The sequence below is a fragment of the Podarcis bocagei genome, assembly GCF_964188305.1.
Source record: "Podarcis bocagei genome assembly, chromosome: 1".
In the NCBI taxonomy this organism is placed as follows: domain Eukaryota; kingdom Metazoa; phylum Chordata; class Lepidosauria; order Squamata; family Lacertidae; genus Podarcis; species Podarcis bocagei.
In genome coordinates, this window is record NC_138125.1 from 122,153,315 (window position 1) to 122,168,395 (window position 15,081).

At 45.1% G+C, this 15,081-nt stretch overlaps 1 protein-coding gene across 2 annotated transcripts in view; it reads right to left on the reverse strand.

Annotated features, from left to right (window-relative positions):
- Positions 1-15,081, reverse strand: part of MYO3B (myosin IIIB) — a 297,619-nt gene that overhangs the window by 211,526 nt on the left and 71,012 nt on the right. For both annotated transcript variants that reach the window (XM_081181948.1, XM_081181947.1), the window contains one exon: positions 14,892-15,037. In XM_081181948.1, coding sequence (XP_081038074.1) covers positions 14,892-15,037 — 146 coding nt within the window. The remainder of the gene's footprint in view (positions 1-14,891; positions 15,038-15,081) is intronic.

Genomic DNA, 15,081 nt, shown 5'->3' on the forward strand with positions numbered 1-15,081 from the left:
CTAGTCCAGCCTTTCTCAACCTGTGGGTCCCCAGATGTTGTTGAACACAACTCCCATCACCCCTAGCTAGCAAGGCCAGAGCTCAGGGATGATGGGAGTTGTAGTCCAACAACATCTGGGGACCCACAGGATGAGAACAGCTGCTCTAGTCCAACCCAATGCAATGCAGCTGTCCCATATGGGGATCAAACCTATGACCTTTGTATTATCAGCACCATGTTCCAACCGACTGAGCTATCCAGTGGAATATGATGTATGGAACATACATAAGCTAGGAAGGCACACTACAATGGTGTGATCCCATGGGAAGGATCCACATTGGACACTCCTCGCTTGTGAGCTGTGGCTTCCAATTTGCTGGAATTATGCAGGAAGCAGATGTACTGCAGTGGGCTCCCCGCACCTCTGCAACAACATCTGGATGAGCCTGAAGGCTGCCAAGTGGCCATGTGTGTCTTTTAGCACCCATGTAGCAAATGGACACATTGGACCTGAAAGCTACAGGATTTCTATGCATTGCCACAAAACCAAGTAGGGACTTGCCTGTTTGAATGAGACATCCCAGATCAAATGCCACATGCATTTTTTTAAAAAAAACTCATATCCCTTCATATGCAATGCTTTTTTTAAAAAAAAAGATATTTATTAAAGTTTTCAAAGTATTACAAAAAGATAAAAAAGAAAAATACAAAATAAAAATAATTAAAAACAATTCAATCTTTCAATGACTTATCTTTCATTTGCTTATTTCCCGGACCTCCTCACACCTCCCTTTTCTGTATTCCAGTTCAGTTTGTTAGTTCAGCAAATCCCTCCCCTCTTTGTTTATCCTAGTCTTCAATCTTAAAATATTGTAGCATTAGGTTTTTACCTATTAATAGTCCATTTTCTCATATTCCCTTATAACATTACAGCTATAAACCACTTAGTTTCTATCCAACATCATTCTAACATTCATTAATTTTACAATATTTCTGTAGATAGTCTTTAAACTCATATGCAATGCTTTTTGAAGGAGAGTCATTGCAGTCGCATTGGCGGCCAAGTCACTGTACTGAGCAATCCAATCAATGGGCCAGGTTAGAATGATGTTTTAGCAGTCTCTTTAGCCATATGGTTTATAACAGGGGTAGGCAACCTAAGGCCCAGGGGCCGGATGCAGCCCAATCGCCTTCTCAATACGGCCCACGAACGGTCTGGGAATCAGCACGTTTTTACAGGAGTAGAATGTGTCCTTTTATTTAAAATGCCTCTCTGAGTTATTTGTGGGGCCTGCCTGGTGTTTTTACATGAGTAGAATGTGTCCTTTTATTTAAAATGCATCTCTGGTTTATTTGTGGAGCATAGGAATTCGTTCAATTCCCCCCCCCCCAAAAAAAAATAGTCTGGCCCACCACATGGTCTGAGGGAGATGGTGGACCGACCCACGGCTGTAAAAGGTTGCTGACCCCTGGTTTATAACTCCCTCCCTACCCCAAGACATTCTCCCGCACTGCAAGCGGAAAAACTGGCTCTGGTTACCTTGGTGATAAACTAAAGCTAAAAATTACACATAATTGTTGCTGATGTCACCGCTCTCTTACTGTTTCCAAGGCTACAAAGTACCTCAATTAATTGTGATGTTTCATTCCATTTCTCCTCTGTACTTGGAAGCCTTTCCCCTCTTTTGCTCGGGCAAATTGTTTAGAAGAGGAGGTAATCTATCTAGGCCTTAGCTAATAAGGCATTCATAGCCTCTCAACCATCTTTGGTAATGATGGGGATTTATAAATTGAAAGCAGGGCTTCCTAAATTCTATAGAGCAATTTGATTCCCAGATTACCCCATTCTGTCTCCTACCCTGCAGAAAGAGAAAATCACCATCGCAGAGTCCTAAGAATCTGTTTTCATAAGCAGCTTGGTTTTTTATATGTTTACAAAAGTATAATATAAGCTAGCAGCTAAGGAAACTGCTTTCATTGATGAAAGCAAAATATGGCATATATAAAAGTGTGTTGGGGGGGGGGGTGTTAGTCCATGTAGTTCATGAAAGCTTTATGCCAGGGGTCAGCAAACTTTTTCAGCAGGGGGGCGGTCCACTGTCACTTGTGGGGGGGGGCGGACTATATGGGGGGGGATGAATGAATTCCTATGCCCCACAAATAACCCAGAAATGCATTTTAAATAAAAGCATACATTCTACTCATGTAAAAACACCAGGCAGGCCCCACAAATAATCCAGAGATGCATTTTAAATAAAGGACACATTCTACTCATGTAAAAAAATGCTGATTCCCGGACCGGCCGCGGGCCGGATTGAGAAGGCGATTGAGCCGGATCTGGCCCCCGGGCCTTAGTTTGCCTACCCATGCTTTATGCCATAATAAAACTTTCATTTAAAAGCATTCAACCTCAGATATCGACCTGGGACCCAGGAAGAGCCCTGCTGAAAGGAAGGCATCAGCTCACATTGGGTTTTTTTCTATTAAATGGAACCTGGTTGGGAACTTCAGGAGGTCAGAAGGTTAGCATTTTGGCAGCCTGGCTATTCTCCTTCTACTTACTGCAGCTGCTTCGTGGTAATTTATGGGGTTCAGAAAAGCTCTAGGGTGCACTAATATCTTACGCGACAGTAAAGAAATGCATTTACCACCATCACTACAGGTTCGTAAGCCTGTGTCTGAAAAGGAACTGTGCCGCTGAGTGAGGATGTAAATGAGTTAGCTGCTCCTCAATTTTACGTCTTCAGCTCCAGAATGCAACATGCTACTCCTGGGCAAGCTAACTCGAATTAATTGCTTTTGCAATTCCTTCCTTGCCCATGTACCTGATGGAGTTGTTGATTCCCATGGGGAAAGCGAATTCTCTCTCTCCCTGCCCCCTTCTTTTGCTGTAAAAATGTCCCCAGTCTAGAGGGATATCTCCTGCCCCCTAGCGGCATGGCCTGTAAATCTAACAGGGTCACAAATGCATAGGCAGGCTAGCTCGGCGGGGAATAATTAGTGGCTGTCCACCCTCCACCTCTTAGGTGGTTGGCTGTGTCCTTCATCACTTGGCTGCACTCAGACTGCAAGAGCCTGACCTTGTCAGCACAGAGTGTTCCACCGGAGCAAAACAAAATTGCAGTTACTGTATCCTAGCAGCTTGTGCTCATTTATGTAACAGCTTCTGAAGAGTGGTAATTTATGTAGGAACTGGGTGTCCCAAACAGGGTGTGAGAGTCTACAAGGCAGGAGAAGAGCTACATACAGCAAGGCCAGAGGGCAGTTGCCCACCTTTCCCAATGGGTAAAGGTGTAAATCGGTGAATTCTGCACTATATCTCCATCAATACCACAGAGCCTAGGACTTGCCGATCAGAAGATCGGCGGTTCGAATCCCCACGACAGGGTGAGCTCCTGTTGCTCGGTCCCAGCTCCTGCCAACCTAGCAGTTCAAAAGCACGTCAAAGTGCAAGTACCTCTGGCAGGAAGGTAAACGGTGTTTCCGTGCACTGCTCTGGTTCGCCAGAAGTGGCTTAGTCAAGCTGGCCACATGACCCGGAAGCTGTATGCCGGCTCCCTCAGCCAGTAAAGTGAGATGAGCGCCGCAACCCCAGAGTCGGCCACAACTGGACCGAATGGTCAGGGGTCCCTTTACCTTTTATAGTTCAGGGGTGAGGAAACTCCTTTAATATCGGCCATCCTTGCTGGGCCTGATGGGCACGGGGAATCCTGGAATATTTTGAGGGCCACGGATTGCCCTTCCCTGGAGAGTTGCATTTATTTCGGGGAAAACATACACGTGCAGGCGATCCCTCAGCTGCCTTTTAAATACTTTAGGGAAGCAGCACTAACAACGCCACAGATAAGAAACAAGGCAGCCTTTACCCACTCCACTGAAGAAAAGTTCCATCTGCAATGCTAAAAGCTACTTAAGCTGTGGTCTAAACCACTGAGCCTCTTGGGCTTGCCTAGCAGAAGGCGGTTCGAATCCCCGCGATGGGGTGAGCTCCCGTTGCTCGGTCCCAGCTCCTGCCAACCTAGCAGTTTGAAAGCACGTCAAAGTGCAAGTAGATAAGTAGGTACCGCTCCGGCGGGAAGGTAAACAGTGTTTCCGTGCACTGCTCTGGTTTCACCAGAAGCGGCTTAGTCATGCTGGCCACATGACCCAGAAAAACTGTCTGTGGACAAACGCCGGCTCCCTCGGCCAGTAAAGCGAGATGAGCACCACAACCCCAGAGTCATCCGTGACTGGACTTAACTGTCAGGGGTCCTTTACCTTTACCTTTTTACTTATATCATCGTCGAGTCACTTTCTGGCTTTGCTTTACACAATTCAGCAGAAAAGAATAAATGTGCTAAAAATGTATGTTTAAAAGCAAACATTGGATACAAAGATACGCTTTGAGGTGGGAAATAAATAAACATTGCTGGGTGGAACAAAATTGTAAGAAAAGTTTATTCTAGGCATCACAGGCACCAACTCTAAGGGGCCCAGACCCCATTGGCACCCCAAAAAATATTCCACCCCCCTCGATTGACCATGCCAAGCCACCCCAGCCTCCTCCTTTGCCACCACTGTGTGACAGTAGAGGTAAATTGCCTAATTACTCACATGCCTCCCTCTCTCCTGGGGTGCCCTCCCTTCTCTTCTCCCCTCGGGTGGCCTTGGCTTGCACCCGGCATCCCACGAGCCTCCTGCCACAAAGGGGACTTGGCCACCACCTGCTGGCTTCCAGGTGGGGAGAGGAGGGGCTGGTGTGTGGACTGGGCCTACTGCTGGCCCCAGTAACCACCAGATCCGCCTCTCGGCACTAGTCCCAACCCAGACAGCTGAAATGTTCATAGCCCAATTTGGAAATATGAATTCAGATTTCTCCTCATGCTTATCTCTAATACGTGGCTAGCATTATGGGCACAAGAAATCTTCTGCCGGAGTTTTAAGACTAGGGAAGATAATAATAATAATAATAATAATAATAATAATAATAATAATAATAATAATTTGTACCCCGCCCATCTGGCTGGGTTTCCCCAGCCACTCTGGGCGGCTTCCAACAAAGTTTAAAAATACATCAAAATGTCACACATTAAAAACTTGCCTTCAGATGTCTTCTAAATGTCAGTTAGTTGTTTATCTCTTTGACATCTGATGGGAGGGTGTTCCACAGGGCAGGCGCCACTACCGAGAAGGCCCTCTGCCTGGTTCCCTGTAGCTTTGCGTCTCACAGTGAGGGAACTGCCAGAAGGCCCTCGGCGCTGGACCTCAATGTCCGGGCAGAATGACGGGGGTGGAGACGCTCCTTCAGGTATACTGGTCTCAGATCTCAGATTCCGCCTCCAATCTCTCTCCCCCAGGCCAAACTTTTACAGTGGTACCTCGGGTTACAGACGCTTCAGGTTACAGACTCCGCTAACCCAGAAATAGTACCTCAGGTTAAGAACTTTGCAGAACAGAAATCATGCAGCGGCAGCAGGAGGCCCCATTAGCTAAAGTGGTACCTCAGGTTAAGGACAGTTTCAGGTTAAGAACGGACCTCCAGAATGAATTAAGTTCTTAACCCGAGGTACCACTGTATCTCTAAATACATTGCAAAATTCATTATTGCAAATAGATCCATCTACCTAGTTAAGATTGTCAGAGGCAAGTATCAGGAGGTGAGGTCTGCCACTCTCAAACTCCACACACACTGAATTCACTCAGGGTTGGAATGCACTGTAGGGACGCTGTTTTTCCCCATGGGGCTTGAACTCGGTGTTCTGCAGATGCGCCCCCCCCCCTTATTTGCCATGCCACTGGGCTCACTAACCAGAGAAAAGAAGTCCAGAGAGTTCAAGGCAGAACACAGACCAGACAGCATAAACTAGAATTGTCATGAAGCTGGAAGTCACGTGACCCAAGAGAACCAATCTCACTGTTGCTAAACCCACAGCACTCTCCAAGTCTGGGCAATTTGTTGACAAGATTAACCAGTTGACTTCCCCAGTGCACTTAAAGCTTATTTAGCAGCAAACCCAGAAAGCAGGCAATGCTCTGGGCTCTGCTGCACACAAAAAAGGAGATGTCTGCATTCTTTATTCTATTTGTTCATGCACTAATTCAATTTTGTTTGGTCTCCATACAAAGTTGGTCTGAGACCTACAATGCTTGTTCTGTCAAGTCCATACACAACAACCAGAGCGCAATCCTTTTAATTAAAAGAAGGGCAGAAGTTACATGAACAAAGCTGGCTTGCGTAACTGATCGTGAGAAGGAAACCTAGTATTTAAAGCAAATGCTAAGGTTTGATTTTTCTCTTCCCCCCTCCCCCAATAAACACACACATTCCATGTCATCAAAATAGATTTTGGGGCCTAGCTCATAAATCTCCCAAACAGGGACCTCCATTGCCTAAAGGTAAAGATAAATCATACTGTGAAGACACTCAACCATGAAATGATTCTGTTAACATGTCATCTGTCTAGAATATATTTTCAAATCTTCAATAGAAGGGTCTAAATTATGAAGGTGGTCAGATCTAGCAAATTTGACAATTGGGGATTTGATATTTTTAACCTCATCCATCTCTGTGTATATGCCTGCACATATAAACACCTCTCAGTGTATGCTTGCACATACAAGCAAATGATTATCCAGTGCTGAACTGACCCTTTAAAAGAAAAATAGGGTTAATAAATTCTTCAGCGTTTATCTTGTGCAAAGCAATACATCAGGGAGATAAATATATTTTTCAGCTGAGATATGCTTGTGTATTTTTTAGGGAAAGGGTTAATGACCGAGGTATACAAAAGTGATGGAATGAATAAAAGCAACATTATGTTGCAGTCGCGGTTGGCGCTGTGGGTTAAACCACAGAGCCTAGGACTTGCCGATCAGAAGGTCGGCGGTTCGAATCCACATGACGGGGTGAGCTCCCGTTGCTCTGTCCCAGCTGCTGCCAACCTAGCAGTTCGAAAGCACCTCAAAGTGCAAGTAGATAAATAGGTACTGCTCCAGCGGGAAGGTAAACGGCGTTTTCGTGTGCTGCTCTGCTTCGCCAGAAGCGGCTTAGTCATGCTGGCCACATGATCCGGAAGCTGTCTGCAGACAAACGTCAGCTCCCTCGGCCAGTAATGCAAGATGAGCACCGCAACCCCAGAGTTGGCCACGACTGGACCTAATGGTCAGGGGTCCCTTTACCTTTACCTTATGTTGCAGTAGAAAAGGCATAGAGTGTCTAATGTACAACAGCTTCATAATTAGATGTATTGGTGCTATGAATAAAACTTAATTGTTTCTGACAATGAGTGGAAGGAAAAAGTGAACTGGTCTTTGGTCAGAAGAAAGGATTAGTTGCTCAGAGCACCAAATCACATTTCAAAATTGATACAGCCACAAAGATGCATAGTTGCCATAAAAACCATCAAGACCTTGAAACTGATGCTGCAAAACTGATGCTGAGCTTAAGACCTCTGCCTTCTGTTTGGTGTCACTGCCATCTTTGATTTATTAGATCGGCCTTTGCCAACTTGAGGCTCTCCAGATGTTGGTGCATGCTGGCTGGCTGGGGTTGGTGGAAGTTGCAGTCCACAACATCTGGAGGTCATCAGGTTGACCTAGGCATGGATGGAGGGATCTGCAACATAGTTGCTGAAAGGAGCACAGGCAACAGAACAGCCACAGCTTTCCCTCCAACTGCCATTATTATTATTATTATTATTATTATTATTATTATTATTAATAATAATAATTTATATCCCACTAGGTTTCCCCAGCCACTCTGGGCAGCTCCCAACAGAACATTAAAAACACAGTAAAAGATCAAACATTAAAAACTTCCCTAAACAGGGCTGCTTTCAGATGTCTTCTAAAAGTCAGATTGTTGTTTATTTCCTTGACATCTGATGGGAGGGCGCCACTACCGAGAAGGCCCTCTGCCTGGTTCCTCATAACTTCACTTCTCGCAGGGAGGGAACCACCAGAAGGCCCTCTGAGCTGGACCTCAATTTACATGGGGCAGCCAATGATGTTCTGAGTAGCTGGCATCTGTCTGTCTCAAGAGACAAATGAGTGCACTTCCGGGGGTGAAGTCAAACTGCTGTGTTAGCCGCACCAAAGTGACCTCCCCAAGGTGCAAGCCAGGGCAATGTGTATGAAGGTCCTGGGTTGCTCAGACGACAAGACCCCCATCTTGGCCTTGCTGATACGATCCAAAGAATAGAAAAGCAAAACATGGAGGCATACAAATCGCCATCCAACCGTCTTAGGGACTCTGCTCTAGATTTGTGTAGGGTTTACTCCATAGCCTTTACTTCTCCTGAAGAGGCAGCAGATGTTTAGAATCAGAGTTTTTCTTCTCCTAGATAGGCTACCCAGGCGGACGAGCCCCATCTGCCCCTCACTTCCCTCTACAAACACGAACAAAAACCTCCATCTTGACAGGAAAAGCCCAACCCTTCAGCTGTCCGGATTTTAAAGAAACATTTGGGTTTGTGTCCATGCTATTGACACTGCACATGTGTAAGGTAACTAAAGCTGGAGCCCACGGATGGCTGGTTTGGGTAATTATGTAATTTTTTTTGTTCATCTGGTGTGATTTTTACATCTGTTGCATTACGCACAAATACAGCGGGGCAGAACAATTTGCGTCTCTTTTGGCTGAATGGGATTCAATGCCATCTTCTGGAGGACACATACTAGAAGGTGTGAATATAACTTTTGCGATGACCCAAAGCTTACTGTAAGGGATGCGAGTGGCACTGTGGGTTAAACCACAGAGCCTAGGACTTGCCGATCAGAAGGTCGCGGTTCAAATCCCCGCGACGGGGTGAGCTCCCGTTGCTCGGTCCCTGCTCCTGCCAACCTAGCAGTTCGAAAGCACGTCAAAGTGCAAGTAGATAAATAGGTACCACTCCAGCGGGAAGGTAAACAGCATTTCCGTGCACTGCGCTGATTCGCCAGAAGCGGCTTAGTCATGCTGGCCACATGACCCGGAAGCTGTACCCCGGCTCCCTTGGCCAATAAAGCGAGATGAGCACCGCAACCCCAGAGTTGGCCATGACTGGACCTAATGGTCAGGGGTCCCTTTACCTTTTAAAGCTTACTGTGGGATGCACAGTTCCAGTTCCTTATTATTTTCTACATATTATGGCGATTATTGGAATGGGAGCACCATGCCTGACAGTGTGTTTCACCCAAACAAAGCATTGGGCAGGACATAAGCTATCTGTAGTATGAAACCAATGCTCTGTCTACCGAGAAGGCTTTCTCCATCTCCTACTGAGCTCATTGCTATTTTCTTATTTAGGAATATAAGGAATTTCTCCCTGCCATATGTTAACATACTGCTGATACGATTAGTTGTGAGTCAATTTTTGGAGGTGCAGCAGTTTATACAGTTTCCATTTACACAGAACTGTTCATTAGATCTGTGTCATGTCATGAAGAACTCTGCGTAGCTCCAAAGTATGCAGAGTGCTGTGCCCACTAACATTGATCCAGGCCTACGCTCAAGCCTGTGGTTTATCATGATGGGAATGAGCCTATACAAACCTTGGACTCACGCATTTCCCCACCCTCATTCCCTACAAATCCTGGGCCACACCAGATTTCATCCTGAACAGCCTTAAATAAGTACTCGTGCCCAGGACTGCCCCTATTTTCACCTGGCTAAGATCATATCCTCCAGAAATTGCTAGAAGTGTGCAAAATATAAATCAGCAACAGCTACTACCGTAAGGCAATAGAGGTGAAATAATTTTTAGGTTGCTGAAAACCATGGTGCTCAGTCCCTTGGCTTGTGATTGGCATTTACAGCCCCTCAATTAGAAAGCAGATCAGTCCAGTCAGCTAAAACAGAATTAATGAAGTCAAAATAATAGGAAAAGAGAAGGCTTCGCAAAAATGAGTCAGGTACAGCAAATCAATACTTCATATTGTTGCCTGTCCTGATTCTGAACTCGGCTGCCTCCCTCTATTTCCAGACAAAATGAGGCCCAACTCTATACTATGTTACTGTCATTAATGCAGTCTCTTCGGCTGCAGATTTCAGAACTAGCCTCATTTCTATGTAAATAGATTTTAGCAAAACGATTAGCACTTTTAAGATATCAAGAGGTGGTGGCGTTTTGTGGGGGGGGGAGGAACCATTCTAAGGGAACAGGAGAAGTTATATTGAGGGGGACACAAAGCTGAACCCTAGATCTACCTCCAATCAAAGAAATTTGTGAGCAAAAGGCCTGGACAGAAATCACAAAGAAATGTTTATGCTTATGCTTATGCTAATAATAATAATAATAATAATAATAATAATAATAATAATAATAATAATAATGGCCCCTCTGATCAGCCAGGCTATAATGGAGAACAGCCTTTACCAAAGGTGTCATGGGCTTTGGAGACACTCGAACTCAGGACGAAAGGGAGAAACGAGCTAATAGCAAGGCACGTTTGGCAAATCCTCACCGTGATCAACTCCTGCCCCGAAACCTATGTCCCCATTGTGGAAGGACATGTGGATCCAGAATTGGCCTCCACAGTCACTTACTGTTAAAACCACGTTCATGGAAGACAATCTTACTCGGCTACGAGTGACCGCCAAAGAAGAAGAAGACCATTGGGATATGTTGTGAGTATTTTCAAATGAAGGAAAAAACCATTCCCAAAGCATTTGTTTTTGAAATAAATTGATGTGCTGGAAATAAGTATCCCAGAAGACTTCTGTTTAAATAGTGTGAAGGTGTTTTGTTTAAATGTGTGAAGGTGTTCAGATGCTACAACAACTGAAGTCCAAAGATCTGGAGGCATGGCGCCAACAGCTGGTTTGGAATCTTACTTGGTTACGAGTGATCGCCAAAGAAGAAGAAGAAAGGAGAATGGAGGCCCAGCAAGTTCCAAGTGGGAGCTATCAGTGAAATCTGGACAGAAAGACTAGTCAGCAGAGGGAGACCAAATTCCTTCCCTCCTGAAGTCCCCCAAGATATCCAGCTGCATGGAAGCTTCCAGAAGCTGCCCCGGTTCAATATCCCAGTTGTATCCTTTTGAGGGCAGTAGATATTCTCTGAGCAACTTAACGTTCCTGGAGTCAGAGTCAGGATATTGTGAGGGAGCAGGGGCTACATTAAAATTTTCTCATCGTGACACCCTTTCCCTCTTCCCTGATATAGTGGGCAAGTTGCTGCAAAGGAAGAATATGCTCTGCGTGTTTTACTTGGCGACATATATAGACTATTGTACTGTGGATGAAAATATGGCATCTGAAGGTTGCTAGGCAACTGCCAATACCTTCCCCTACAATTTCCTAATAATCCACTGGGGGCAGCAGGTGAACGCACTGATATTGTTGCTTCATTCCCCAACTCTTTGCCCACCCTTCTTACAGAACCAGCCTGGTAATGCTATGCAGAGACTGGCGGATATCTGGCTAGACAAGGGAGACATAGTTATTTTTCTCAGGATAGAGGCATCTGTTTTGGAAACTGCAATGCCTCTGGCTACTAGAGGAGCCTACCTTGAAGCCAGTGATCTTTGGACAACCCAGGGGAAAACATAATGTTTGTATTTAGCGTTTTTAATTTTACCCATAAGTCTCCAAAGAACATTGTGGAAATGTGGTCCTTTGACAATTAATGCCTAGTCAACATGCCTAAGCCACGTCCTGGAGTTATCATGTCTTTTCATGGATGCTCTATATTATGATGCTACTGATGGTTATTTATTCCATTTCTAAATGGCCCTTCATCACTTAATGTAAAGGTAAAGGACCCCTGGATGGTTAAGTCCAGTCAAAGGTGACTGGGGTTGAGGCGCTTATCTCACTTTCAGACCGAGGAAGCCAGCGTTTGTCCACAGACAACTTTCCGGGTCATGTGGCCAGCATGACCAAGCCGTTTCTGGCGAAGCCAGAGCAGTGCACGGAAATGCCGATTACCTTCCCGCTGGAGCGGTACCTATTTATCTACTTGCACCGGCATGCTTTCGAACTGCTAGGTTGGCAGGAGCTGGGACAGAGCAACGGGAGCTCACCCCGTTGTGGGGATTCGAACCGCTGACCTTCTGATCGGCAAGTCCAAGAGGCTCAGTGGTTTAGACCACAGCGCCACCTGCGTCCCTATCATCACTTAACATCCTATAAGCAGTATTTATTCCTAGCTAGGATTGAGCTTCAGACATTACAAAGATTTGGTGAAGAATAAAAAACAGGAATGGTTAGGAGCTTACTTAATAAATTCAGTATTTTGTCCTATGGAAATAAGACATGCCACCACAATATATTATTTCGTCATGCAGATTTATATGCAGTTTTGGGGGAAGAAAGAGATAAATCATAGACTGAAAGACAACCATTCCCATGTCCTGTTCTATATTTCTTCCTATCACCTGCTGATATTTTACAGTACTTCATCATGACTGTTGTTCTTTAAAGCTGTTTACAGCCTCTATCTGATAAAAATTTATGGGTATTAGTTTAGAAATTTGAAGCTTCCCTCACCACTTTAATTGCTACAGCCTGTTTTACACATGTGCAAAGGGCAAAAGAGAGAGGTAGAGAAAAGAGAGAGAGATGAATTGCTGCTTAAGTTTGAATAATTTTTGAAGAGGGGACGGCAGTCTGGGTTGTGCAACAGAGATAATACGATGCAGAATATTGGAGAGCCTCATCTGCATATAAATAGACCTAATCAGAAATGCAAATAGCAATCAGGAGAATTCTTTTTTTTTTTTACGCCCCATGGTAATTGTGCGATTGTACAGATAATAAAAGGTCAAATATTTTCATTGCCTAAGCTTTCAATTTGCTAGTAGCAAGTAATTATCTTTCCCTTTCCACAATGGAATATGGAAGAAGCCGGCATATACCAGCTGGCAATCAACCGGGGGCAAATGCTTAAGAGATGCCATCCTGCTTTTGTTACAACTGTCCCCTTCTTTCATTCATATTCCTTAATGGTCTTTATAATCCCGGGTCCCTCGGCCAGGTGGAAACAAGACAACCACCTAACAACATGTGAACTCAAATGCTCATTTATATTCAGGAATGGCAAGAAAGCGTTTCATATTTTTCATGTGTAAATAAGCAGTAAGAGAAGGGTGCAACTGATGTGACACACATAACAGTTTCAAAATTGCCTTTGCTGCATAATAACACAAGACCTTTCCCCCATCAAAATAACCTTGTAATGTGCTGTAAATTTTCGGTAGCGGCCTTTACTTCTTTGGAAACAAATGGTATATGCAGTATGAGCTCATCTTAAACATTCTACGGCATGCTATGTATTCGTTACTAGGGGCTGTGCGCCTGTTCACTCTGCTCACCAATCCCACTGCCATTCCCCCCCACATTGACATCCTAGGGCTTCCCCTTGCAACTACTAAGCTTGATTGTCCCATTCCTGTTTCTAAAGCCACTTCCATGTCTCCCCTCCCCGCAGTCCTCTTTGCGCAAACACTCCAGGATGATATACGCTACTGTCTCTTTAAGATGAATGGGATGCTAAGAGCCAGCCTGTCAGATACCTTGTTCAGTCAGAGAAGGTTCAGCTCAGCCCATCAATGTTGTACATATATGGGGGGCGCTGTGGGTTAAACCACAGAGCCTAGGACTTGCTGATCAGAAGGTCAGCAGTTTGAATCCCCATGACGGGGTGAGCTCCCGTTGCTCGAAAGCATGTCAAAGTGCAAGTAGATAAATAGGTACCGCTCCGGCGGGAAGTTAAACGGCGTTTCCATGTGCTGCTCTGGTTCGCCAGAAGCGGCTTAGTCATGCTGGCCACATGACCTGGAAGCTGTACGCCGGCTCCCTCAGCCAGTAAAGCAAGATGAGCACCGCAACCCCACAGTTGTCCTTGACTGGACCTAATGGTCAGGGGTCTCTTTACCTTTACTTTACTTGTTAATCAAATATGTAATCTTAATTGCCACACTGAATCTGGAACTTCATATTGAAAACAACACTCGGTACCAGGAGTGAAATGCATGATTGTAGGAAGGTACCATGGAATATTTGAGGACTCTGTGTTCTTTACATTTCTCACAAGAGGCTGCTGAGAAATGGAAGGGGGGAAAGTTTAAGTGCAGTAAGAAGGGAGAGACACTGAAACACAACTACTCCTAACTCCCTGTACTCAAACATCTGCCCAAAGCACCATTTCCCTCTCAGTTTCCTCCATCCCTACTTTACTTAAACCCGCTGTTGTTTGAAATCACCACTTTTCCCCACTCAGTGTCCCTCCCTTCTTCCTCCCATACTACAGGCCACTGTTGTTGTATACCCTGCCTTGACTTTTGCTCCCCTGCCCTGCAAATCCAGGATCTGGCACTACAAATCCTCCAGTGGTGTGATGACAACCTTGCATTTTTATTACATAGAGAAATAGCGAGAAAGCTTAATATAAAAAACAACCTATGGAAATATTATATGTTCTTATTCTGGGAGAATGCACTACTTGCAGGTAGATCAGGGCAAGCAAGAATCCAACAACAACAACAACAATTTATTATTTATACCCCACCCATCTGGCTGGGTTTCCCCAGCCACTCTGGGCGGCTTCCAGCAAAATATTAAAATACAATAATTCATCAAATCTTAAAAGCTTCCCTTTATTTCCTTGATATCTGATGGGAGGGCGTTCCACAGGGCAGGCGCCACTACCGAGAAGGCCCTCTGCCTGGTTCCCTGTAACCTCACTTCTTGCAGTGAGGGAACCATCAGAAGGCCATTGGAGCTGGACCTCAGTGTGTGGGCAGAACGACGGGAGTGGAGACGCTCCTTCAGGTATACTGGGCCGAGGCCATTTAGGGCTTTAAAGTTCTTAATAGTAGCATTTCTCAATCAGGGTTAACTTATGATGCAATGATGTACCAAATTTCACCTTTGCATTTCGCTGTTGAAATGCTGGTGTCTGTGTGAGGAATGGCAATCTAGCAAGCTAAGAGAGCCACCTAGTGCCGTACCTTGGGATCTTGAAAAGTGTTTTCACGGGATGCATGTCGAATAAAGGCGGATCCCCGTCACCCAGCTCAATGGCTGTGATCCCAAGAGACCAAACGTCGCAGCGAGCATCATAGGAGTAGTCATACTGCTGTTCACAAGCAATGACCTATCAAATACAAAGGAAGACACCATCAGAGTTAACAATTGCCC